This window comes from Coenobita brevimanus, chromosome 21 (genome assembly GCF_032717465.1).
Source record: "Coenobita brevimanus isolate Jiangsu-jjx chromosome 21, ASM3271746v2, whole genome shotgun sequence".
NCBI lineage: Eukaryota > Metazoa > Arthropoda > Malacostraca > Decapoda > Coenobitidae > Coenobita > Coenobita brevimanus.
This window is the reverse complement of record NC_136974.1, coordinates 3,955,537-3,983,172: the sequence shown is the minus strand read 5'-3', so window position 1 is coordinate 3,983,172 and position 27,636 is coordinate 3,955,537. Positions and strand designations below refer to the sequence as shown.

At 42.5% G+C, this 27,636-nt stretch overlaps 2 protein-coding genes across 2 annotated transcripts; both read right to left on the bottom strand.

The window, feature by feature from the left end:
* Nucleotides 1–3,230: 3,230 nt before the first annotated feature.
* On the bottom strand, nt 3,231–8,598 carry LOC145392072 (uncharacterized). The gene is made up of 3 exons (XM_080266529.1): nt 8,524–8,598; nt 3,869–4,033; nt 3,231–3,485 (listed from the first exon to the last, which is right to left on the bottom strand). The coding sequence occupies exons 1-3, from the start codon at nt 8,596–8,598 to the stop codon at nt 3,231–3,233; spliced, it is 495 nt and encodes a 164-aa protein (XP_080122655.1).
* A 4,014-nt stretch (nt 8,599–12,612) lies between these two features.
* On the bottom strand, nt 12,613–25,809 carry LOC145392071 (uncharacterized). The gene is made up of 9 exons (XM_080266528.1): nt 25,777–25,809; nt 25,367–25,462; nt 24,880–25,113; nt 19,630–19,725; nt 19,150–19,377; nt 17,936–18,043; nt 16,491–16,661; nt 13,085–13,237; nt 12,613–12,867 (listed from the first exon to the last, which is right to left on the bottom strand). Exons 1-9 carry the CDS (start codon nt 25,807–25,809, stop codon nt 12,613–12,615), a joined length of 1,374 nt encoding a protein of 457 aa, XP_080122654.1.
* Nucleotides 25,810–27,636: the final 1,827 nt, after the last annotated feature.

Below are 27,636 nucleotides of genomic sequence, written 5' to 3'. Positions count from 1 at the left end.
ATATCTCGTGCCCGCGATTCTCCCTTTTATTGTTTTCTGTTAGTTCTCTCCTATATCGTGTAGCGACACGCGCGAGGAGTTGGTACCACAGGTTAGTGACTGTATCGTACCTTTCTCGTTTTCCTGTACAAACTCGTGTAATTGAACCGTGTTGATGGTAAACCTCAGTGGGAAAATAATAAGAAATTATCTTTGACACTGTCAACTACACATTCTTGTCCAGTACTCGGGGTTACAACAAAGCACAAATTCATCCAGTTCTGCACATCTCAGCTTTATTGATAGTTGTAATCATTTCTTCAAGTCATGGTCCTGCTGCTATATATTATTTCTGAATGCCTAACTGTGTTCCATAATCTTACACCTTCACTCAAGTTTGTTAGCTTTATGATCATACGCTTTTAATCCACTTCTTTGACAGTTAAAATTACTATCTCGCTTTAGCGCGCTGTTCTTAATATACACTTGATCTGGTTCTACTTTCAGTTAATTACATAGCTTGCATAGTTAGTGTTTGTGTTATATAAGTTTTTGCTGCAGTGACGAGGTGTATTATTGCATCATTTCGTGGGGTGATCGTTAACTTACCATTGCTATGCTCGTCTTGTGAATGTTGGGTGGTAGAGAGACACAGACTAGAGATTGAATTCTTTATTATTTATTCATTTATTTATTATTCCTTTGTCACGTATTTATTTATAAAGAATTCAGGCTCTAACCTGTACGTCTCTCTCACCCGCCACAATGGATCACGGACATATGTTTGAATGTTGGAAATTGTGATGGCCTACAATCTAATTTGGTTCTTCTACGCCCGTGGACGAAGGATAACTGGTGTCTAGTTGGTTTCTCCTGTCTGCCGAGGGATTGCTCCGATTGATTCTAGCTGTGGTGCGCAGAACCGGTTTCCCAACGTAATATTAACATCTGTATATCTTTGTATCTTTCAGTCTCTCATCCTATCTGTCTGTCTATCTCTCTGTCTGTATTATGTCTGTTGATCTGTCTGTGTGTCTCTCTGTCTGTCTATTCGTCCATCTGTGTACAGTATCTATCAATCACTTGCTCAAAGCTGACAGATATTAACACTTCTAAAGGTTGCTGTTGCTTAACCTTGTGCTATCTGGCCGAGCAGACCAGTCGACTACAGGTATGCAGCTGCTTCTGTGAGGCCGTCCTACAGGTACAGTACATTACATTACAGTCATGAACACTGGTAAAGGGGCAGAGTAGTCTGCCACTAGATGGCAGGATAATAGCACACGTTCACCCCTCAACTCCCCCTCCTCACCCCCACCAAAGCATTGATTTGTTAGGCGGGTGGTTCGGGGATCTGAAGTTTCGCTCACTCTCACGCCTTGCCGCATATAATGTTACTTTCATTTGTCCTGCTGTTAGGCGTATTATTAGGTTCATAGAGCCACCTCTACCTCCATAAGAAGTGATTATAGTGAAGTTTTAGCAGATTTCAAATGAATAACCCCACTGTATAGAGTTTGGTTTCTACATATCCAACGTCTTTTAAGTGATCTAAAATCCAAGTAACAGCTACAAGTTATATAATTACTAGTCATATAAGTCCCTCTTCTGCATTGTCATCTGGGAATCCATGTATCCACTACCCACTCATCCAGCTACCCACTCAGCCCATCCAACGCAACCCACCGACCCCACCCCGACCACTCACCCGCCACGCTACCTGCGTAACCCACTCAGCCCACCGATCCCCGCCATCCACCCTGCCAATCCACGAACGCCATACACCAAGCGCATCTAACAGTGCCACCCAACACATTCACCCACTCTCCTATCCACCCTGAACCCATCCAGCCACCTGACCCACCAACTCAACCACCCACCCTCAGCACCCCGGCCACTCATTCTTCTTAGCCACCTTGGCGACTCAACGTGCGCACTCACCTAGGCGACCCACTTTTTCCACACATTCCGCCGACCCATCCTGCCTCCCGAACCCGGCCACCCACCCTCTGCACCCACGAATGCCACCCACCCTGCTCACCCAACAATGCCATCCATCACATCCACCCACCCAAACTCCCACCGTACCCACCTACCTCTCCCTGAATACTCACCCACTCAGCAAACCCACTCCACCGTGAGAACCCTCTCTCTCTCTCTCTCTGTCTGCCTGCCTGCCTGTCTGTCTGTCTGTCTGTCTGTCTCTGTCTGTCTGTCTGTCTGTCTCTGTCTGACTCTGTCTGTCTCTCTCGACTTAATGACCACAGAAACATGACACAGCCCTGTTTGAATCCAACATTCAAATGAAAGTACTTACATGCAGTTCACATTCCACACGCGCTGCAGCCCTAGCGCTCACATACATATTCATAACAGCATTTGATCATTTCCCATCTACTCCATATATTTTCAATGCCTTCCATATTTCTTGTCTGTCTATCATATGCTTCTCCAAATCCACAAAGGCAGCATTCAGGTTCTCTAAATACTCTTCCACTAAACATCTTAAAACGAACATCTGATCCACACAACTACTTCCCTTCATAAAACCCCCTTGTTCTACCTCAAGTATTTCTACGGCTATTTTCTTAATCCTGTCTTCAAGTATTCTACCATATTTTCTTCATATTACATTGAGAAGACAAATACCCATATTATTGCCACATACATGTGTTCCTCCTTTTCCTTTGTATAGGGGAATTGTTGTACCTGAATTCCAATCCTCCAGGACACTTACCTTCCTCCCAGGCCAATCAGCACATCCTCCATATTCATATTATCACTATCAATGTCTCCCACGTATGTCAGTTTTTCGCTCCACCTACCGTTAATTCTGTGTAGTGAGTTCGATTAATTACCAGGGTTATGCTTGCTTTGCCCATGTTAAATTTATTGTGCTTAAGCCTTGCCGTCTCACGTTTGGAACCATATATATTTGACACTGATAATTTGGGTTTCGTTTTTCAGAGAGAATTTTCGAACTTGGTATTCTCTTGGTGCATTGATTTAGGATGGACTTCAGTGTTCTCGTTCACGGTCGATGTTCAAAGCTATTTTTCTATGGCCGTCCTATTGGTATGTTCATTGATATGACATTCACCTGTGGCTTGAAGTACTGAAAAACTATTGACAAAAATAAACCTCTCCTTTATTCAACATTGTCACTATAAATTGTACATAACCAAAGAATGAAAGATCAACGGGTACATCAGTCAGTGGGACGACAGTGCAACATCCAAGCAATGTGGTCCCTAGTTGTACGAGTATCCCGCCGGGGCCTGACCGTAGCCCTGTTGAGGGTACTGGGCCTCGCCCTCGTACTGGACGTCCGCCAGGTAGCCGGAGTCGCCGCTGACGGTGTAGGAGACCAGCTGGCGGCGACCGTCGGGCAGCTGGACGTAGTAGGATCCCTGGGTATCGTAGCCATCACGAGCCTCCTGGTGACCGTAGTCGTTGGCGGAGGGCTGGTCTTGCACCTTCCAGTTAAAGTCGTAGCGGGGGGGACCCTGCAACAACCACACACTTGTTGCAGACACAATCTTACGCACAAACACTGATAACACCTATGTCAAACAGGAAGGAAACATGCTGGGTTTCTTACCAGGAATGTACTGACGACTCCGCTTCTGAGGTGAAACAAGGATTTCGCGGGTTTTAATGATATGCGAATGTTAATGTTGCAGGTTTCACGTATAATAGTTATGTTATTCTTTTGATGTCTCTTTCTTTGCTCTGAATCCTGCCTTACCCTTCCCCCATCTTTTACGTGGAAGTTAGTGTTGGGATGATGATGGTAATGATTATGATGAAATATAAGAATGGTTAGCAAGTACTCCTTCATTATATCATGCGCAACAAAGCAGCAAGAGTGAATTAATCATAGTCTTACCGCAGGAGCTGGGGCCCCGTAGGAGGGGGCGGGGGCTCCGTAAGGGGGTCCTTGAGCAACAGCAGCGGCCACCAGGACCAACACCGTAAAAACCTGCAAGAAAACGATATTGGAATGCTGAAGTTCATACTCTATGCTCCTCTTGAAAGTATGTTTAGCTTTACACTACACAAGAAACCTTTTCATTTTGAATGAGCCATTTATATGGAAAAAATATCATGAAACTAAATCATCTTGTGCTAGGCAGAAGAAAATACTTGTGACAAAATTGATGGAAATGTTAAATTTTTCTATGTATGCATCTATTTATCCATATAGACAGATAGACAGATAAATAGATAGATAGATATATAGAAAGAAAGACAGATTAGCCTCTGAAAAAGTTATGAAATGTACGTTATAAAAGACATGAATAGGTATGCGATGAAATGTTTAGGATTTTGATAAGCTTTGACTGATAGCTAATTGTATATTCAGCAGCGTATAGAATATTACTGAGATACGAAGAATTTCTCATTCCCTTCTCTACTATACACTACCTTAGTCACCATGATTGTAGTGTACAGCAGGAAGGCAGGAAAGTGACTGATGGTGGGGTTATTACTCCGCCAGTATTTATACCTGAGTGGCGGCCTCACCCTCCCCAGACGACGCCGTGACGTCAGCAGATGAGAATGTGAACAGTGGGAAAGCCCTTGACATCCTCGGCCGTTTTGTGCATTATGAACATATTTACTCCTCTTAGAAAGTATCTATGAATTCTCTTCTTTCTGTTTGTTTCTAATTCACCTTATGTCACTAGGCTGCGTTGATGTAAGGGTGCAATATTAGTTTTTTGTGACCTAGGCCTATGTAGATTTTTTTAATATCCTTTCATCTCTCTCTCTCTCTCTCTCTCTCTCTCTCTCTCTCTCTCTCTCTCTCTCTCCACTTTACATTTTCAATCTCCTAGTTTACCTCTTTCCTGTCATCGGCGTTTCTTTCATCACCATTCAGTTGCGTGATATAATTTTTGGCCTCCCATCGAATACAGTGACAGGAAATATTGGGTGGGAGAGAGACACAGATCAGAGTTTCAATTCTTTATCTTCTATCACGTCTCGGGCTACAAAGATGAGGTCTATGTCGCCGAAACGCTAAAGAAAGTAAAGAATTCAAGATCTACACAGAGCCTCTCTTCCACTTAGTATTTCCACTTGTCGCAATGGATTAGCCACAATGCACTAACTCCTTCAAGCTCCTATATGACTCCACTCCCACTTCAATAAAATCGTCTAGCCTTACCTGGAGGAGCGTGCAAGACTTATCCTGACCTTGAGGAGGGTAACCTTTATCTATCCCTACCCATATTATATATCTCTCTGTCTTCTCTTTTTTATTGGAGTTAATGTCAGGATTCCGGGAACTTGAATGGTCAGTAAGTGGGAGTGAGGCCCATTCAGCTAGACAGAATTTGGTTAGTTTTTCAATTCCATAACTTATTCTCTCTTCTTTCTTTTTTCTTTCTTTTCTTTTGCTCTCTGGACCCTACCTTCCTTCATCCCTGGGTAGGAAAAGAGGTATGGATGATGATGATGATGATGATGATGATGATGATGATGATGATGATGATGATGATGAGGAGGAGGAGGAGGAGGAGGAGGAGGAAGAGGAGGATGTCTTTACTACAAAAAAAAAAAAAACTTCTAAGCAAAATAAAAATCATCTGTTGACATCGAGATAAAGAAAAAAAAAGACGTCATCGTACTGAAGGGGTTGACTAATTTTTTTTCCCAACCCTTCATTAGGAGACGTGTAAGCCTGGCGGTGGAGACGGGCGCCTTCGTGTGGTGGCACTGATTTTAGCTGGGGGACTCTACTGCCTGGTTATGCAAACGTACGTCAATTGTTTCCCTAGCCGCGGAAAGGAGGATGGTGGACTGCTGGAGAAGGGCAAGTTAAGCCTGCAGTCTACCGGGTTCACGTTCAGATGACCCTAGGGTACAACAACAACAACAACAATAACTACCACCTCCACCACCACCATTACTGTTACTACTACTGTTACTATCACCACCACCACTACTACTACTACTACTATTACTATTACTGCTACTGCTACTACTGCTGCTAACACTACCACTACTACTACTACTACTATACCATTAATACTACTATTATACCACCGCCGCTACTGCAACAACAACAACAACAACAACTACGTTTGCTACTACTACTATCACCACCGCCACCATTACCAGGACCACTTTCACTACTGCTGCTACTATTTCTACTACTGCTACTACTACTACCGCTACTATAGTACTACGACTACTGCTACTATGACTATTACTTACTACTATTACTGCTGCTACTACCACTACTACTACTAATACAGTACTACTATCGCCACCTCCATTACCACTACCACTACTACTACTAACACTACTACTACTTCCACTACAAATACTACCACCACTACTACTACAACTACTGCCGCTACTACTACTATTACTACTACTACTACTACCACCACCACCACCACTACTACTACTACTACTACTACTACTACTACTACTACTACTACAACTACCACTACTACTACTACTATTACTACTACTACTACCACCACTACAACTATTACTATTACTACTACTACTACTGCTACTATTACTACAACTACTACTACTACTAAGAAGACTACTACCATTTGACAGCAACAAACATGAAATAACACAAAGCCATCATTACTGAAGAGACAGCAGGTGACTGCTTCTACATCGCCACCACGAGAAGGCGCCACTCACCTGAAGAAAACTGTCTGATGGCAGCAAGGAGAGGCCAAAATATCAACCGCCTGAATCCGTAGTGTTTATTTCATTCGTGTTACTTCTAGACGATTTTTATTCTCTCTGAGATGGATTTCGTAAACGGGGGAGAGGAGGGGGAGACGGAAATTTAATCAACGCTTTCCATGCTGGCGTTGAATAGTAGTAGTAGTAGTAGTAGTAGTAGAAGTAGAAATAATAGTAGTAATAGTAGAGGTAACTCCTATCTCAGATGAATGTGAATCCATGGACTGTAGGCTTCAGTTCCTCTTCCCCTGCAGTACACTATCCTGCTTTCGGGGAATAGGGAAGTAAGTGAAAGGCGTTTTGTTTAACTAGGTAGTTGCGCCCATGGATTATATCGGTGCCACCACATGAAGGCGTTGAAGAAAGCCGCTGAATAAAATCGCCTGGAGAGAGAGAGAGAGAGAGAAGCTGACGTGACGAAAAGCTATTGCCCTCATTCTGATTAGGGAGGCAGTATGCGGAGAGAGCCTCATACAGACACACAAAGGTACTGCAGTGTAGTTTTTGATGCAGACTAAGGTTTTGATGCCTGTTATGCCGTAATTTCTGTGCCATCAACATACATCACGAGCTCTTTGTTGTTCTTTGGAAATATCTCTGGCAAATTTGGTTTCACGTAGATACTGAGTAGTTCTGAAAAACAAATTGAAGATCTTTTTGTCTCTGTCTACACCGGTGCCAAAATAAAACCGATCCATGGAATAAAGATCTTTTGTTTGTTTGTTTGTTTCAAGGGAGTAGAACATTTCTGCTTACCGATATTCAGTGTTTTTAAAGTAAAGTGTATTCTTCCTTCCGCCACATCCCACCAGAGGTGGGCACCCTGTACACAAAAAGTACCATCGGTACCGGTACCGGTACTTGCCTAAAATTGTAGTGTCACTACCGGTACCGGTACAAAAAAAAAGAAGAAGTACCGAGTACCGACTCGGTACTCGGTACATGAATGTGAATCAAGTAAACTTGCTCAGTATTGATTTTTTTTTTTTTTTTTTTTTTTTACCACACTGAGGACCCAGAGACCAGTCATATCAGCAATGCCGGACCTGAGGAGAGATGAAAGATGTCAGACAATTGTCACAGTTACATTAACTATGGGATGGTTAAAACATAAAGTTTTGCGACCGTTCAGTCCTTTACTTTCAGCACATGGATCGCTAAACTTTAATCGGCCACTGTAATTCACATTCTTATGCATCTAGTTTAATGTCTATCAAAATAAACACAATTTTATGACTACATCGTGTCATTATATGCACAATAATCTGACTAATAATTACACAGTGCACTTCAGTTTTCTATTCCAGTGTTGCCTTTGAGGGAAATGAGCACTTCAAAATGATAGTCACTGAGTCCCACCCGTATTTGGTTTCAGCACGTCCTTCCCCAATGAAAACAGACGTTCCACAGCAGCACTGGATGGTACTGGCGTGTTATAAGTTACAAATAACTCTCTGAAAACCTTGCAAGGAAAGCAGTCCTTGTTGATACCTTTACTAGCTTTATCCCAGTCTCCCTTTTCTTCCTCCCTTTTACATAGAGGGGGTTCGAAAAACTCTTCCTTGACATCCTGCTCGTATCATCATCAGTGGTGCTGCTCTCCGCATCCTCTAGCTTGCTCTCCAGTAGTGACACCATCTTCTACATCTTCCTCCTCATTTTCTCTATGTCGTAGGAGGCAGACTCAGGTGACCACGCCAACCACGATAGCTTGAATTGGGGATGAAAGGTAGCAGCAAGCCGGCAGTCACTGTCCTCGAAACGATGGCCGAACCTGCCTTCCACACCCTCAATCACTGCTTTCACTAGTGGCTAGCACACCGTCAGATCGGCGCTTTCCTTCACCTCTTTTAATTTCTTGAGGCACATGGCCAGCGTCGGCAGCAGCACTCCCATGTGGGCTTTCTCCTCACTTTTTTTTTTTTTTTTTAATCACACGATGAGTGAATAAAGGTAATAAAATGTACCGGTACCAGGTACCGACAAAATATGCTTAAAAATGTACCAATTTCGGTACATCAAAAAAGAAGTGTCACTACTGCTACCGGTACTCGAATTGTAACTCGGTAATGTAACTCCGTACTTCTGTACCTCGGTACTGCCCACCTATAGATCCCTTCATAACCCAACACCCACCTATACAGGGAAGATCAGGAGAAGGATGTACAGTATGTGCGAGTGATATAGTGGCCGGTTTTGACACCTGACGTTGGCGTTGGTAGATACAGGGAACTAATATAATCATTCGTCTTGGGTTTATAATGAGTACTTTGTCCGTCACTGAGCCAGTGCATTACTCATGCTGTTCCGGATATAATAATAATAATAATAATAATAATAATAATAATAATAATATCAATATCAATAATAATAACAATAACGATAACAACAACAATAACATTAATATTTACGTTAATAACACTTTTAAAGTAAACAGGTTCAGTTGGTCTACAGTTCAATGACGTCCATGGTGAAACTTAAATACTGACTAATCCCTTGTAAGTGCCTTAGTGGTTTTGCTTTAATGGCACTGGGAATGCATATAATGAGAGCATTACTTCAAAATATTGTGGAAATCTGCAAGGCAACTGCTTGCTCTATAATACGTCATATTATTCGTGTCATTTATCTTTAGGAAAAGAGGGAGCGACTGTCCACTACAACCCACGTAATCTCCGCGTATCATATAAGGTGACTGGAGGGAGTGCGAGCTGCGGACTTTAAAACACCTCGTCTCTGTACTGGCGTAGAGATGCAGCCACTTCACTATCCAGTGTTTGTGTTGCAAGCACCCTCGACTCCCGTGGCATAGACGGGGTGGTGGGACCTTAAACCTGGGGTCTTCTTTCTCCTCGTGATTCATATTCCTACGATATCACACAGCCGTCATGTGGATCTGACTAGGTCATGTGACTGTGAATAATTAGGTTAAGGTTATAAAGACGGAGACTTGCCATCACGATTCATGATACACAAATACATCAGGATAAGAAAACGCTGCTGATTAAAAAATGAACGACTTCTAGGCGACCAGAAATCAGTATTATGTCCTAAATAACGAATTGAGCACCGTGATATGAGCAGTGAATCACTCGAAATGCGTGTGTGTACTGTATTATGATTCACTGCAGGACCGGAACCCCTAGACTGAGTGGGAGAGTAATTATTGCCAGGATAAACTCCTCAGTCTGGCATCTATGCTATCACCATCCACTCTGTTTAATATATATATATATATATATATATATATATATATATATATATATATATATATATATATATATAACCTCGATTCCTGTGTAGGGATGGTGCAGGTTGAAAATGGTGCCTCGAGTACAAAGTATAGGGAAGCAAGTACAACAAACGCTCATGAAGCCCTGGTTTAAGTATACAGACTAAAAGATCTTCGATAATCAAGTGCAAAACTACCCGCCAAGCCCCTCCAACTTTCGTAGGAGTTGCAATAAAATGGTAGCAAAAACTTCGGTTTTGTCCTTTTTCTTTGGTTGTTTTTCTTTTTTCCTGTCAGGCATGACTCCAGAATGAAAAGGTTACTCGAATGTGTTACAAACCAAAACGTTTCTAAACAACCAAAGATTTTTTTTTTCATTCTTAGAGCAATATTTTAGATGCGGTACGCGAACAATAGCCTTTAAACATTCTCTAACACTCAGACCTGCTGACGTACAAGGGAACACTGATTTGTCATGCCCTGAATACGCCTCCGCCCCTCCTTGGCTGCTTCTTGTGTTTCAGTGTGCTGAGCCCGCGACGACGAACCCCAGGTCCTCTCTTCCTGCTGTTCTTCGCCAGGAAGGTCTCAGTCGCGGGGCAGCTCACTGACGCAACCATCTACTACACTGACGGGTCTGTAGGTGCTGATGGGTCCGCAGGTGCTGCTTTGTTTGTGGTTAGTGGGTTGAATCATGGCAAGTCTCCTCCGGCTTCTCGGCCTACCAGACCGAGCTAGTCGCCATACTTGGTGCCCGTCGACACGCTGATCGCTACCTCCATCGACGTGGTATCATCCATACAGACTCTCTCTCGTCTCTACAAGGCCTCAAGAGGCCCCGCTTCTCTGATAACATGCACCTGATTACCACCATCATAGCTGTTGCTGCTTCCATCACTGGATGGGGCAGTGAAATTTTTGTTCACTGTCTCCCCAGGCACGTTGGTATTGCAGGTAATGAGCTTGCTGACAATGCTGCATGCCAAGCCTGCACTCTACCGGAGGTCGTGTTTCCGCTGCGACTCAGTCTCGCCCTCGTCATGCGGAAGGTAGGTGACACCGTCAGACGTCTTTCACATGAAGATCATCAATCCCATGTGTGGGAAGGCTCCTGTTCTGCCACCTGGTACGCAGCGGCGACAACTTATGCACCCGTGACAGTTCCCCAAGATACACCTAACTACCTTCTGATATGGCTTTGACGCTTGCACTTGGGTTCTCCTGCTTCTGCCAGCTGGCCGATGGAGAGCTGGAGCCGTGTCCTCACTGTCTTGACTTCAGCGATCAGCCATTGCTGCACTATATCCTTGACTGTCCCACAGCTACCCGTCTTCGATGTGGTATGGGCGAGGGGCTTCTCGGAGCGTATGATGACTTTCGGTTGGCAGCTGAGATTATTGCGCAGACACCTGCTTCTATCCTTTTGGAGGTGGTAACCACCTACCCGCCTCCACGCTAGCCTGTAACCCTTAACTTTTGAGCAGTATTTCTCTGACGGGCTTTGGTTTGCCCGTGTCCTCCCTACAACGGGGAGGCAAATCTATTACAACAACAACTCAGACCTCTTCTCAGAATATGTAATACTCCACGGAATGGTGATGCATCATTCCACGAAAGCATTTCATGCATACTGTATGAAATTGCTGTACAGTTGCATTTTTCATACAGTTAAAAGTCGTTTTGTAGTAAAGCTAACGTGTATATGATAGTTGGCTTCCATAAAAAGCTCGTTAACCAAAAGAAAATTATTTTAAAACTATTGTTAAGATGTAGGAATGGAAAATGTGAAGTGATAATTGGCTACCATAAAAAATCACTAGCCAGAAAAAAAATATTCAAAACTTATTGTTAAGATGTAGGAATGGGAAATGAGAAGAAACAAGGGATAAATCAACCACCGAAACAAGAGAGCATTTGGGATGGAGAGTAATTCAGAATTCTGTACTCATTACTACATTCCACCAGCTATGAACGTTTTGTGAGTACATACATAGGATATACACGTACTTTGCTTTATGCTATGCCTGTAAAAATGTCTAAAATCATAAAGGGAAAAGTTAGTTTGTAATAATTTGTAAGTGGAATTGGTTGTGGGGAAATGATTACTCTGAATTTCACCTTTTTATGCTTTGTTTCATAAAATGATAAAGGAAATACTAGTTACGGAAATAAATATTCTTTATTAAATGCAGTGTATGTACAAAGCAGATATGAAATGATACCAGCCCTAAGCAAGACGATTTCTCTAAGTTGAGTATTGGTCAGGGCAAAAATTGAAAGTGCTAAGGGAATGAAGATGACAAGCAATACATATCAGCTTGAAACGAGAAGAGACTGCCTGACATAAGCCAGATCAGCAGGATTAAAAGAATAGTAAAGACACACGGGCTTGGACAGTACTGGAGCCTGACTAGAAAACGAATGAAGTGATAGGAAGGATAGTATCGAAGGAAGTTATGATGTATAGGTCAGAAATATATGAAGTAAAAGACAGAACAAAGATCTTAGGTATGAGCACCGTTATTTAGTCTGAGTGAACTTAGAGTGATTGATATGCGCACAAAACAGAGCCCACTATAAGCAGGAAATCAGTGATAATCTCGGAGGGTTCGATAACATGGCCACCGGGTTCAGTCGGTGTTGAGTTGTTTGGGGAGTGAAGGGTCGCGGTATGGTTCCTAGTTGTACGAGTATCCCGCCGGGGCCTGCCCGTCGGCCTGTTGAGGGTACTGGGCCTCGCCCTCGTACTGGACGTCTGCCAGGTAGCCGGAGTCGCCGCTGACGGTGTAGGAGACCAGCTGGCGGCGACCGTCGGGCAACTGGACGTAGTAGGATCCCTGGGTGTCGTAGCCATCACGAGCCTCCTGGTGACCGTAGTCGTTGGCGGAGGGCTGGTCCTGCACGTTCCAGTTGAAGTCGTAGCGGGGGGGACCCTGGAGAGTAGCAATATGGTTACCTCAACCATACACTTGTTGCAGACACGACTTTGGACAAAAAAAAAATGAAAATTATATAGGCTAAGCTATAAAACTAAAAAGGCATGGATCCCAAAATGTTGGTGAACTACATTAACAGAAGCTGTAAGTAAAAGCATTCTTTCACGAGGTGAAGTGGAGCATAAAGCGTGAAGGAGAACTGGTGCGGTCATACCGTGGGAGCGGGAGCCCCATATGCAGGGGCGGGGGCCCCGTATGGAGGTGGTTCAGCAACAGCAGCGGCTACCAGGACCAACACCACCAAAACCTGTAATGTAACAATGAGATTTACAATTGCTTTTCCTAAAGTACTAGGTATATTGTTACTCTGCGGTGCCAAATTTCATTATTTTTCGGTGTTAATGGATCTGTTTAAGTGGGATTGGTACTGAATATCTTCACTCAATTACAATTTATGCACAGTTACACCTAGTTCTGAAAGCGATCTCCTCCAGTTTTTAAAAATAATTGAAATAAGCGTACCAGGCTAGCGAAGTGTTGGTGCAGTTTATCCATTGGGATGGCTGCATTGTTTCTTGCAATGTTTTCTTTAATTAATCATATGTGCATAGCTTGTTATTAATTTTTTCCCTCAAGGTAACCTCACTACAAGCAAAACCTCGTAAGTTAAACCAGGAAAATTATTAATACGTGGTAAGTTACTGAGTACGGTATGATCATTGCATAAGAGTAGTTGACCAACTGAGTCCCACTCAGGTGTACACTAGTAAGCGAATAACTTATATTTTCTAGCATGTCTTTGAATTCAGATGCCGTGGAGTTTCCTAAATGTCGTATATGTTCGACAGATTGAAGTTATAATCACAAAGTTTCATATAAATCCGTTCATTAATAACGGGTATACAGGCATTATCCTGAGACCTTAGAGTCTTGAATCATCCTTGTACAGTACAATGGGAGTAGTATTCAGAGTTAGAGTAATATTGCTTTAATCTCATATCTGGCTCTCATACTTCCATTCCCAAGAGGTTTGCATTACACATATGTGCGTCTCTCTGTTATTATGAACACAGTATTGTACGTTACATTATCAGCTTATAAAAGGTGTTTTTTTCTCTTCACTTTACCTTGGTCACCATGATGATGTTTTCAGTTAGGAGGTAGGTGAGAGACTGATGCATTTCGGTTTCCCGCGTCGGTTTTTATACTCAGGCGGAGGCCTCTCCCACCAGACGACGCTGAGACGTCATCAGGTTGGCATACATACATCGGGAAAGTCCCTGACACCTTCGGTCGTTCTGTGGTCGCTTCGTGGACTCATCCACTCATTCTTGCGTGTAACCTTCACTCTCTCTGCTAGCTGGAGCTATATATAGGCACTCATCGATAATGTTCGTCCACCGTTAATAAGTATAGAATGACATGCAGTCTTCCCAGTGCTACTAATATATTGAATTTTTTTCCAGTCACTAACTTATCTCATCCACCGCTTTGTATCCGCCCGCAGACATTTCATGTTTCCTCACCTTTGATATGGACACCGTATTGATGCAGCATTTGAGATGCAATAATTAATGTGCACTCCCTCCTTCAGTTATTATTATACGTAGACATTCCCTTTTAACAATAATCACTCCCCAATCAGTACACTATGTGAAATGTACATAACTTATTTTTGCTTGAATAATATATATATATATATATATATATATATATATATATATATATATATATATATATATATATATATCATCAGCCGTTTGAGTATCCATATATATATATATATATATATATATATATATATATATATATATATATATATATATATATATATATATGAGCCTCTGTGGCACAGTGGTAAAGTGTGCATGTTCGTACAGTGAAGAACGAGGGTTCGCGCCCCGCCAGGGTAATAAACTTTGGGAGCGTTCTTCTGGCCATGTACAACATTGGCGGACACAAGGGGTGCTGTGGTTGATCCAGTGTCGCATACTATAAAGTATGCTTGCACCCAGTCGGCTTGCGTGGGCCGATTACACTTGGTTCACAGACTACACACATATCCAAAGCCACTCCAACATTACAATTACACTTACAAGCATTTCTCACCCTACATACAATCTCTACTAGACAGCCTAAGCCAATTGGTAGAGATACATTGGCTGTATCGTCAAACGGCTGATGAGATGAGAGATATACATATATATCATCATCATGATCATCATCAGCCGTTTGAGGATCCACTGCAGGACCGGCCTATCCCAATGTATCTCTGCCAAGTGGCTTAGGTTGTCCGGTAGAGATTGTATGTAGGGTGAGAAGTGCTTTTAAGTGTGACTGTAACACTGGAGTGGCTTTGGATGGTGTGTAGTCTGTGAACCAAGTGTATTCGGCATGCGCAAGCCGACTGGGTGCAAGCATACTTTGTAGTATGCGACACTGGTTCAACTACAGCACCCCTTGTGTCCGCCAATGCAGTACGTGGCTGGGTGAACACTTCCAGAGTTTATTACCCTGGCGGGGCGCGAACCCCGGCTCACCCGTGTACGAAACGCACACTTTACCACTGTGGCTCCATATATATATATATATATATATATATATATATATATATATATATATATATATATATATATATATATATATATATGTGTGTGTGTGTGTGTGTGTGTGTGTGTGTGTGTGTGTGCCAACAACCACAGCTGTGCTCCGCCGGGAGACATAATTTTATTCTTCCACTTTCTGATATAATCAAAATCTTTGTTGGTTAAAAAGTATTTTGCTTTATTATATTTGATCCTTAAAAATGGTATATTTTCCCCCCAAACTTATCTTTTGTTGTATGCAGGCGGGAATTTAAGATAAAGTTAATAGTCGTAGAGGAATCATGAATATTTTAAGTAAATCATCACTCTTCTGTTTTCCATTGTACCGAAAATACTCTTCGCCAGTACAAACGACTTTACAGGCTCCACGAAACCGGCCTTTTCTTCTCTGTCCTTCAACTCATTTGACTAAATATGCTGGTTTTAGAAATATATGTTTTTGAATGGGTAATACCGGTCTCTTTTTATATCTGTGTTGACTATTGGTGTTTTATCTAAATCCAACCTCCGAGTAGAAGTCACACAGCTCTCATGTTCCTTCCAGTGTGATTGACTCAGTGTCTACAACATGAACCGGAGGGAGTGCTCAGCACAACGATGCTGCAACCGAACTTTGAACTTGAATTGTGGACATCGATTTCAGTCGATTTGCATTATATATATATATATATATATATATATATATATATATATATATATATATATATATATATATATATATATATATATATATATATCTTCGTTCCATCTTTATACACTACCGGTAGTTATGTGTGAATTTTTATAGAAATCAGATCAGGCAGCCATGAGACAACACCACACCCTGGCCTTTGAACTTGACGCACGACCTTTCATTGATCTACACCAAAATAGAATCACTTCTTTCCAGCCCCCCACATCATGTACTGTATGTGTCAGTTTTGATCCAAATCGAATGAGGCGTTGATGAGGTACTTCATTAACTTAATTACATACATATATATACTTTAGATACACAGAAACGAACTCGGTCACATTTGCTACACCTTTGGCATCAGTAGCTAGTGATGCGTTCCACTGGCTGTTTTTAGCTGTGGCGTTACGTCGCTGTTTGGTGTGGAATGGTGGGAGAGTGAGTGGAAGGTTGTCACTACTACCCTGGGGCTGAGATAGCGCACTTTTCTCTGGTGTGCCGTGGCTGGGATGCTGTGCAGGAAACTGGAATTGCTCGTGGTGAAGATCAAGTCCATATAAATGATAAAATTGAGTTTATTGATATCTGTATCCTTTTATCTTTACAGTTAATGTCGCCTTATAAATGAAAGATGTGATTGAACTATATCATCATATGGAGTCATGTACAGCTTTTGTATAAAAATTACACTGATTCTGCAGGTATGGAATGCCCTCATAGTTGTTCGGGGGAAAGGAATTTCACTGGCGTACGTAATCTGTAATGCAATAAATTACGACCCTAAACACTGGGAAAAATGAAGTGTTAGTGGTTTTCGTTTACTACTCTTCGTATCATTATTACACATAAACAACTAAATCGGTCAAAGAGAAAGCGACGTCGCGCTCCGAGGTAAGTATTTAGCGGTTTCTTGTACTACTTCCACCTTCCTCTGAGCACTGTGTATCGTAAAGAGCCGGTGCAACGCCCCCCGGGGGTGTGCTGCAGTGAGTGTGAGCAATAAGTGTGGGCAAAGGTAGGTATGATAGTGTTCATCGTAACTACCTACCACAACTAGCAGAGCTCCCATCTAAAATGCTTAATATTGAAAGAGCGTAAATTTGAGTTATAAATGAGTAAGGGTATTTATATTGTACACACGAATATGAAATAGATTGGAGGGTCATTATTGTACGTTTTAAACTGAATGGAACGTGGAAGACCAAAGAAATGCAAATTTCCTGTGACACTAGCCCAGTCATGACACCCCAAACCTCAACATATACTCGTACTTCCCCTGGTGTGGCCTGCCCCCAACCACCAACCCAACTCCACCCAGTTCAACTCTCTCAATCCAGTCCTAAGAGACCTGGAATGTCATCCCTCATAAATCATTGCTCCGAGTGGTATGATTATGAGCACACACATTTATTGGCATGACCTGAATCGATCTTAATGATCTTAGCTGACTTAATGAATCCGAAGTGACCTGAGTGAAGGTAAATCCAGAAATAATCACCAACTTAATCTACATCGATAAGAACATGATTGGACTGAACTGGAGCGAGCTGACCAGGATGGATGTGGCTGGACCTGAAGTATCCCGATTTTGACAGATTGGCTCTGAGGGCCGTGAAGAGACTTAACTGGACATGAATAACCCTGAAAATCCCTGAACTGATGTGACAGAGCCTGGAAGGATTAGAAAGATGTGGTTGGCCTGAGGTAAACTAAATGACCTGGAAGGGTGTAATTGGACCTAAATAGGGTTGGTTGGCTCTGAGTGGATATAAACTGGTCTGACAACCTGAATGAACTTGAGAGCATGTATGATCCCATTGACGGAAATTGTTCTAATTGGATTAATTGCATCTAGTGGACCTAACTGAGCCTCAAATGACCTGAGCGGACAACTCTGAAAGGGACGTGAATTAACATGACTGATCATGGATAAACCTAAGAGACCTGAACTGACCTAATATGACCTGAATGCCCCCGAGAAGACCAAAAATAACCCGAATATGACTAACTGAATCTAAATAGACCAAGCTGGACCTGAAGAGATTTTAAGCATGTGAACTGACGAGTGAGAATGAATGGATGCGAGCGATCTGGCTGGGCTCAGTTGAACCTGACTGACCCTAACTGTACCCAGATCTCACAAGTCGCCATGAATGGACTCAAACTGAACTGATGGAGTGTGAACGAATGTGAACAACTTCAATGTACTGTACCTAAATGACAGAATCGGGCCTAACTGGACTTCATTGGACTTACTTGGGTGTGCATTGATCAAAATGAACCTGAATTGCCATGAATGGACTTGAACTGGCCTGAGTTGAACAACTGTACCCAGTATTGGTAGTTGTTGTTGTAGTTTCAACTTCATCTGAAACGTGAACCCAGTGTTCTTCAGGATGAAGTTGCGCTCCTCCTGCAGCCCACCATCCTCCATCCGTGAGATACGGAATTAGCTGAGGGACGTTACAGTACCTGGAGCTCCATCACATAGTTATATCAGCGCCTGCACGTGAAGATGCCTGAATGGACCCGAACTGACCTAATTGGATCTGAACATTCCTGAACAGATTTTAATTGATCTGAATGACTCTGGATAGGTGTGAAGGACCTGAGTAGACCTAAATGACCTGGGTGGCTTAACTGGACCTGAATTTGCCATCAACCGACAGCAATGGCTTGATAAAACTGAAATGGATATGATGGGTCTGAATGGACCTGAAGTAGCGCTCAGGAATCTAAGTGTACTTTATTAGGTTTTACTGGACATAATCGGCTCTGGATGAACCTCAGCTGGACTGACTGACAGGCATATCATTCACCAGTAGCTTAAAGCATTGAAACATATTTTACAAAAATAGATTTCATTTTTATTGAACTTTTCCACACTAAATTATACAAAATACTTCATGGATGGGAGATCAATAGGTAGATCAGTCAGTGGGACGACGGTGCAATATCCAAGCAATGTGGTCCCTAGTTGTACGAGTATCCCGCCGGGGCCTGCCCGTAGCCCTGTTGAGGGTACTGGGCCTCGCCCTCATACTGGACGTCAGCCAGGTAGCCGGAGTCTCCGCTGACGGTGTAGGAGACCAGTTGGCGGCGACCGTCGGGCAGCTGGACGTAGTAGGATCCCTGGGTGTCGTAACCATCACGAGCCTCCTGGTGACCGTAGTCGTTGGCGGAGGGCTGGTCCTGCACGTTCCAGCTGAAGTCGTAGCGGGGGGAATCCTGGAGAGTAGCAATATGGTTACCTAAACCACACACGTGTTGCAGACACAACTATCACCCACAGACACTGATAACAGTTATGTCACACAGACGTGAACCATGGAGGATTTGTTATTTATTTAATCATCTATTTTTTTCCTTATACAAATGAAGAAAACCTGGTCAATTATTCAAACAGACACTGCAAGCACACACATTATTTGAAAAGGTATTGCGGAATACAGTTTTACTGAGAGTTGGTGATGGTCCTACCGAGGAAGCCGGAGCCCTGTAGGAGGGGGCGGGGGCGCTGTATGAGGGTGGCAGTTCAGCAACAGCAGCGGCCACCAGGACCAACACAGCAAAAACCTGCAGTGGAGCACTGAGTTAAAACAGCTATAATACACTGTGTAAACTTGCTTTCATCATGTGGTCGTAATTTTAGTATAATATCAGCTATTTCCGAAGTGAGTGTTGCTTATCAAAAGAAAATGTGCACATATGATTTTCCGTCTTCTGTGTATTTGTTTTGGATTTTAAAATTAACTGAATACACATAATTGTTATCAGCAACGTGTATGTACAGTTTTCCTCCATGCTGTACCTTTATCACCATGATGATGTTTACAGTCGGAAGGCAGGAAAGACTGATGCTTTCTGGACTGCTGAGTCAGTTTTTATACTCGGGCGGAGGATTCTCCCTTGCCAGACGACGTCGTGACGTCATCAGATTAGAATGGGAACATCGGGAAAGCTCTTGACATCCTAAGCTGTTTGCGGTGATTTTGCGGTCTCATCCACTCATCCTCGTGTGTGTCTTTCATTCGTCATTAGATAGTCCTAAGGCAACAGTTTATTGGCATCAAATCACTGTGTGACTCTGGCACATTATGATGGTATTACTTCAGTGTGATAGTTGTATGAAATTAATGACCCTGCATTAGGAATGTTGCATACACTTTTATAAATATTTCATGGGCATTAATGATAACCCACATTTGCTTACTGTATACATAGAAGTTCATGTGTTGAGAATATATCAGTTATTAGGGAAGCACTACATATCCATGGTTAATTAGCAAAATTAAATCTCTAATATGCCTGTTGTGTCGCTCAGTACTCGTAACTTTTGTGCATCCACCTGTAGACTGGGTAAGAAACTTATCAAAGTTATTGTAAAATCATTTTGATAGACAAGGCTGTATGGAGTCCCTCGTGAGTTAGCTCTACTGTGTTTTCTGGAATTCTATATCCGAATTTTTAATTTCATTTGAGGTTAGTGACTTTTGGGTTAGATGCAAGTTCTATTAATTTCTTTGGTTAGAAACGCCTTTATTAGCGACACGAAGAGGTAGCTAGTATGTATGAGTTGGTTTCTGTGAACTTGATTATTTTAACAAAACACCTCATAAGTGCCTCAACAGATTGCGCTCGGAAATGGCACACATGGTGTGTGTGTGTGTGTGTGTGTGTGTGTGTGTGTGTGTGTGTGTGTGTGTGTGTGTGTGTGTGTGAGAGAAATCGATTTCAGTGTGAGTCATCAAACGTCAAGATCTCTTAAGTGGGTCTATTTATTCTCCTGTTTTTCATAGATAATTATTTTCACTTCCTTGAACCTATTTGTTTTCAGTTTTAATCTCTTGTTTACAAAATAGAGTCGTATATATTTGATTGTTGTTCATAGGCCAGCTCTATGCTGCCCTTGTTGTTAGTCACGTTTTCTTTCTTTCTTGTTTAACTGCGGCAGGCACTTCTACCCAACAGAATTAACCGAATCCGGCTATGCCTGGACACAATGACAAACCTATGACCTAGTTGTGTCAGCAAGGTTTTGGTTGCTAAGCAACTTCTCGTTGCGTAGCAGTGGCCGAAAAACCCCTTTTTTCTTACTTTTCGCGTTTTGAGCTGTAGAGGCTTTACTAATGGGCTTAGAAAGCTCTGACTTCTTTAGGCTTAATCTTGAGGTCATTTCCTATCATTAGTGTGCTATCCATTTTTCTTCTCTCTCCTCTAGTTTTCGAGTGGCAATCCTGCGAAGATTGTCCTCAGCAACCAGTACCGGTTTTCAAAAATGTCTGCCTAGTTCCCCAGCGGCTCAGTGGATTTGAAACTTTGCATGCTCATAGACACTGACTAGTACTACAACTTTCTAGCGTATACATATTTGCTACGTTAGCCAGATCAGGGGTAAAATGTTCCAATGTGAAAACGGTGAAAATAACTAAAATCACGATTTTGGTTGCACGAAATGCTGTCTCCGAAGATTATTAAGCCAGGGTCATGATTCTTGAATGGAATGTTGCCCTGGAATACCTCCATACAAAAATGACATTTAGCGTCGAAGCTCACTCCCAGTCGCTGGCAGCGCCACCTTGAAGTTGTACCTCTGGTGGGCCATTTCGTGAATTTCAAGTTCCCTAGCTTCACCGTGGGTGGATGGAATCGAATGAATCTATGCATGCATATAGACGTTAATAAGTACTATATGTGTTTCATACATGCATGACCTATATCCGCCAGGTCAGGGGTCAAAGGTCATCAAGTGCAGAAAATATGAAAAGCGCTAAAATTACGACCTTTCTGTGTGAAATGCCAAGGCTCCAAAGATTATTAAGCCAGGGCCTTGGTTCTTGGGTGGAATGTTGCACTGGGATTCCTCTATATAGAAATGCCTTTTAGTGTCAAATCTCAGTTCCGGTCACCGACAAAACTTGGTCCGCTTAGAGCTGGCCGACATTGCCTACTGGCTTGTCCATCTATTCGTCATCCAGTGCCTTTTTGTCCAATCAGGAATGAAGGGATCTGGGGGAAGGCTACTTAGTCCCAATATTTAAGGCAAGAGTGACCAGCCTCATTTGTAACTAAATGGCAATACTTGAGCAGTAAACCCGAACCATTCCTCGGATGTAAATTTTTAGGGGTCTTATCTGGCTGGAGCGCCTTACTACTAGACCATTAGGCGACGTTTGATTTTATGGTTATAACCCGGTATAGTAAGTGGTATCTTGGATTACAAGAAACCTCCTGGCTTCTCATTCAGTGGATTCACCTTAATGCTGCGCTTCATCAAGTGAGTGCATGGTGCGCGTCCCCACCTAACACCAATGTGAGTGTCACGGTTACTGGCAAACAAACATTCTCAGAGTAAACTTTCCTTAATGTACCCCATTTCTCACAACAACACAATCCCTATCCGTCCAATCCGGTTCGCCTATCCTGTCCAGATTATGAGACCTGATGTTACATTCTACATACCATTGCAAAGACCGGATTGAATTACTATACACTTTCAAAGGCGTTACCTTAGGCAGTCTGTATTAAGATGAAGGGATCTTATTTACCAAAAGGAGGCTGCGAGGTCCTGAAAGATTTTAATTATCGTATTTCGAAAACTGTTGCAGTTATTGGCTGTTTCTTGGAACATGCCATCGTTGGCATCACATGGTCTGAATTGTTCTAAATTTACATAATGGATGTGAAGTAACCATAATAACCATAAAAATATGAAGTAACCGAGGGATGTGTGCTGTAGTGAGTGTGAGCAATGAGTGTGCGCAAAGGTAGGTATGATAGTGCTAATCGTATCTACCACAACTAGCAGCGCTCCTGTCTACTCTAAGGAGAATGCGTATTATTGAAAGAGCGTAAGTTTAAGTAATATATGATAAAGGATGCTTAGATTATATATTTTTAAAAAGACTGGAGGGTTATTATTGTACATTTTAAATTAAATGGGACGTGGAAGACCAGTGAAAGACAAATTTCCTGTGACACCGGCTCAGTTACGACACCCAAAACTTCAACATATACCCGTACTTCCCTTGGCGTGGTCTGCCTCCCACCACCAACCTAACTCACCCCACCGACACTTACAGCCCCACTCCACCAATTTCCTCTCTCAACCCAGCCCTAAGAGACCTGAAATGTCACCCTCAAAAAACATTTATTTTTACACATTTATAGGCATGACCTGAATCGATCTTAATTGACCTTAGCTGCCTTAGTGAACCCGACGTGACCTGAATGGACATAAATTGACGGAAATAATCGCCAGCTTAATCTATGTCGACCAGACCATTATTGGAGTGAACTAGAGCGAGCTGACCAGGATGGATGTAACTGGACCTGAAGTATCCTGATTTCGAATGATTGGCTCTGAGGGCCGTGACGAGACTTAACTGGACATGAAAAACCCTGAAAATCCCTGAACTGATCTGACAGAGCCTGAAGGATTAGAAAGATGTGGTTGGCCTGAAGTAAACTAAATGACTTGGAAGGGTGTAATTTGACCTAAATGGAGTTGGATTTAAACTGGTCTGGCACCTTGAATGGACGTGGACAGCATGTATGATCCCATTGGTGAAAATGGACCTAATTGGATCCAATGGATCAAAATGAGCCTCAAATAACCTGACCGGACAACTCTGAAAGGGACGTGAATTAACATGACTGATCATGGATAAACCTAAGAGACCTGAACTAACCTAATATGACCTGAATGCCCCCGAGAAGACCAAAAATAACCCGAATATGACTAACTGAATCTAAATAGACCAAGCTGGATCTAAAGAGATTTTAAGCATGTGAACTGACGAGTGAGAATGAATGGATGCGAGCGATCTGGCAGGGCTCAGTTGAACCTGACTGACCCTAACTGTACCCAGATCTCACAAGTCGCCATGAATGGACTCAAACTGAACTGATGGAGTGTGAACGAATGTGAACAACTTCAATGTACTGTACCTAAATGACAGAATCGGGCCTAACTGGACTTCATTGGACTTACTTGGGTGTGCATTGATCAAAATGAACCTGAATGGACTTGAACTGGCCTGAGTGAATCTGCCTGAACAATTGTAACCAATAGTAGTAGTGGTTGTTGTAGTTTCAGCTTCATTTGAAACGTGAACCCAGTGTTCTTCAGGATGAAGTTGCCCTCCTCTTGCAGCCCACCATCCTCCATCCGTGAGATACGGAATTAGCTGAGGGACGTTACAGTACCTGGAGCTCCATCACATAGTTATATCAGCGCCTGCACGTGAAGATGCCTGAATGGACCCGAACTGACCTAATTGGATCTGAACATTCCTGAACAGATTTTAATTGATCTGAATGACTCTGGACAGGTGTGAAGGACCTGAGTAGACCTAAATGACCTGGGTGGCTTAACTGGACCTGAATTTGTCATCAACCGACAGCAATGGCTTGATAAAACTGAAATGGATATGATGGGTCTGAATGGACCTGAAGTAGCGCTCAGGAATCCAAATGTACTTTATTAGGTTTTACTGGACATAATCGGTTCTGGATGAACCTCAGCTGGACTGACCGACAGGCATATCATTCACCAGTAGCTTAAAGCATTGAAACATATTTTACAAAAATAGATTTCATTTTTATTGAACTTTTCCACACTAAATTATACAAAATACTCCATGGATGGGAGATCAATAGGTAGATCAGTCAGTGGGACGACGGTGCAATATCCAAGCAATGTGGTCCCTAGTTGTACGAGTATCCCGCCGGGGCCTGCCCGTAGCCCTGTTGAGGGTACTGAGCCTCGCCTTCGTACTGGACGTCCGCCAGGTAGCCGGAGTCGCCGCTGACGGTGTAGGAGACCTGTTGGCGGCGACCGTCGGGCAGCTGGACGTAGTAGGATCCCTGGGTGTCGTAGCCATCACGAGCCTCCTGGTGACCGTAGTCGTTGGCGGAGGGCTGGTCCTGCACGTTCCAGCTGAAGTCGTAGCGGGGGGAATCCTGCAGAGTAGCAATATGGTTACCTAAACCACACACTTTTTGCAGACACAGCTATCACCAACAGACACTGATAACAGTTATGTCACACAGACGTGAGCCATGGAGGATTTGTTATTTATTTAATCATCTGTTTTTTTTCCTTATAGAAATGAAGAAAACCTGGTCAATTATTCAAACAGACACTGCAAGCACACACATTATTTGAAAAGGTATTGCGGAATACAGTTTTACTGAGAGTTGGTGATGGTCCTACCGAGGAAGCCGGAGCCCTGTAGGAGGGGGCGGGGGCGCTGTATGAAGGTGGCAGTTCAGCAACAGCAGCGGCCACCAGGACCAACACAGCAAAAACCTGCAGTGGAGCACTGAATTAAAACAGCTATAATACACTGTGTAAACTTGCTTTCATCATGTGGTCGTAATTTTAGTATAATATCAGCTATTTCCGAAGTGAGTGTTGCTTATCAAAAGAAAATGTGCACATATGCCTTTCCATCTGTGTATTTGTTTTGGATTTTAAAATTAACTGAATACACATAATTGTTATCAGCAACGTGTATGTACAGTATTTCCTCCATGCTGTACCTTTATCACCATGATGATGTTTACAGTCGGAAGGCAGGAAAGACTCTGATGCTTTCTGGACTACTGAGTCAGTTTTTATACTCGGGCGGAGGACTCTCCTTTGCCAGACGACATCGTGACGTCATCAGATTAGAATGGGAACATCGGGAAAGCCCTTGACATCCTAAGCTGTTTGCGGTGATTTTGCGGTCTCATCCACTCATCCTCGTGTGTGTCTTTCATTCGTCATTAGATAGTCCTAAGACAACAGTTTATCGGCATAAACGCACAGTATGTATCTGGCACATTATGATGGCATTATTTCAGTGTAATAATTTTAAGAAATTAATGATCCTGCATTAGCAATGTTGCATACATTTTTACAAATATTTCATGGGCATTAATGATAACCCACATTTGCTTACTGCATGCATAGAAGTTCATGTGTTGAGAATATATCAATTATTAGGGAAGCACTACATAACCATGGTTAATTAGCAAAATTAAATCTCTAATATGCCTGTTGTGTCGCTCAGTACTCTTAACTTTTGTGCATCCACCTGTAACCTGGGTAAGAAACTTATCAAAGTTATTGTAAAATCATTTTGATAGACAAGGCTGTATGGAGTCCCTCGTGAGTTAGTTATACTGTGTTTTCTGGAATTCTACATCCGAATTTTTAATTTCATTTGAGGTTAGTGACTTTTGGGTTAGATGCAAGTTCTATTAATTTCTTTGGTTAGAAACGCCTTTATCAGCGACACGAAGAGGTAGCTAGTATGTATGAGTTGGTTTCTGTGAACTTGAGTATTTTAACAAACCACCTCATAAGTGCCTCAATAGATTTCGCTCGGAAATGGCACAGATGGTGTGTGTGTGTGTGTGTGTGTGTGTGTGTGTGTGTGTGTGTGTGTGTGTGTGTGTGTGTGTGTGTGTGTGTGTGTGTGTGTGTCTGTGTGTGTGCGTGTGTGTGAAAAATCGATTTCAGTGTGAGTCATAAAAGGTCAAGATCTCTTAAGTGGGTCTATTTATTCTCCTGTTTTTCATAGATAATTATTTTCACTTCCTTGAACCTATTTGTTTTCAGTTTTAATCTCTTGCTTAGAAAATAGAGTCGTATATATTTGATTGTTGTTCATAGGCCAGCTCCATGCTGCCCTTGTTGTTAGTCACGTTTTCTTTCTTTCTTGTTTAACTGCGGCAGGCACTGCTACCCAACAGAATTAACCGAATCCGGCTATGCCTGGACACAATGACAAACCTATGACCTAGTTGTGTCAGCAAGGTTTTGGTTGCTAAGCAACTTCTCGTTGCGTAGCAGTGGCCGAAAAACCCCTTTTTTCTTACTTTTCGCGTTTTGAGCTGTAGAGGCTTTACTAACGGGTTTAGAAAGCTCTGACTTCTTTAGGCTTAATCTTGAGGTCATTTCCTGTCATTAGTGTGCTATCCATTTTTCTTCTCTCTCCTCTAGTTTTCGAGTGGCAATCCTGCGAAGATTGTCCTCAGCAACCAGTACCGGTTTTCAAAAATGTCTGCCTAGTTCCCCAGCGGCTCAGTGGATTTGAAACTTTGCATGCTCATAGACACTGACTAGTACCACAACTTTCTAGCGTATACATATTTGCTACGTTAGCCAGATCAGGGGTAAAATGTTCCAATGTGAAAACAGTGAAAATAACTAAAATCACGATTTTGGTTGCACGAAATGCTGTCTCCGAAGATTATTAAGCCAGGGTCATGATTCTTGGATGGAATGTTGCCCTGGAATACCTCCATACAAAAATGACATTTAGCGTCGAAGCTCACTCCCAGTCGCTGGCAGCGCCACCTTGAAGTTGTACCTCTGGTGGGCCATTTCGTGAATTTCAAGTTCCCTAGCTTCACCGTGGGTGGATGGAATCGAATGAATCTATGCATGCATATAGACGTTAATAAGTACTATATGTGTTTCATACATGCATG

Excerpts from the sequence above, each read along its gene's own strand:
- LOC145392071 (XM_080266528.1), bottom strand. The coding sequence starts at position 25,809 with ATGTCGTCTGGCAAAGGAGAGTCCTCCGCCCGA. Across the intron at positions 19,726-24,879 it reads AGGGCTACGGGCAGGCCCCG|GTTTTTGCTGTGTTGGTCCT; the intron begins GCGGGATACTCG and ends GCTCCACTGCAG. Across the intron at positions 18,044-19,149 it reads CTCAACAGGGCTACGGGCAG|AGTTGTCCGCTCAGGTCATT; the intron begins GCCCCGGCGGGA and ends CGTCCCTTTCAG.
- LOC145392072 (XM_080266529.1), bottom strand. The coding sequence starts at position 8,598 with ATGGGAGTGCTGCTGCCGACGCTGGCCATGTGCCTCAAGAAATTAAAA. Across the intron at positions 4,034-8,523 it reads AGGAAAGCGCCGATCTGACG|TGTAAAGCTAAACATACTTT; the intron begins GTGTGCTAGCCA and ends TTTCTTGTGTAG. Across the intron at positions 3,486-3,868 it reads ACGGGGCCCCAGCTCCTGCG|GGTCCCCCCCGCTACGACTT; the intron begins GTAAGACTATGA and ends TGGTTGTTGCAG.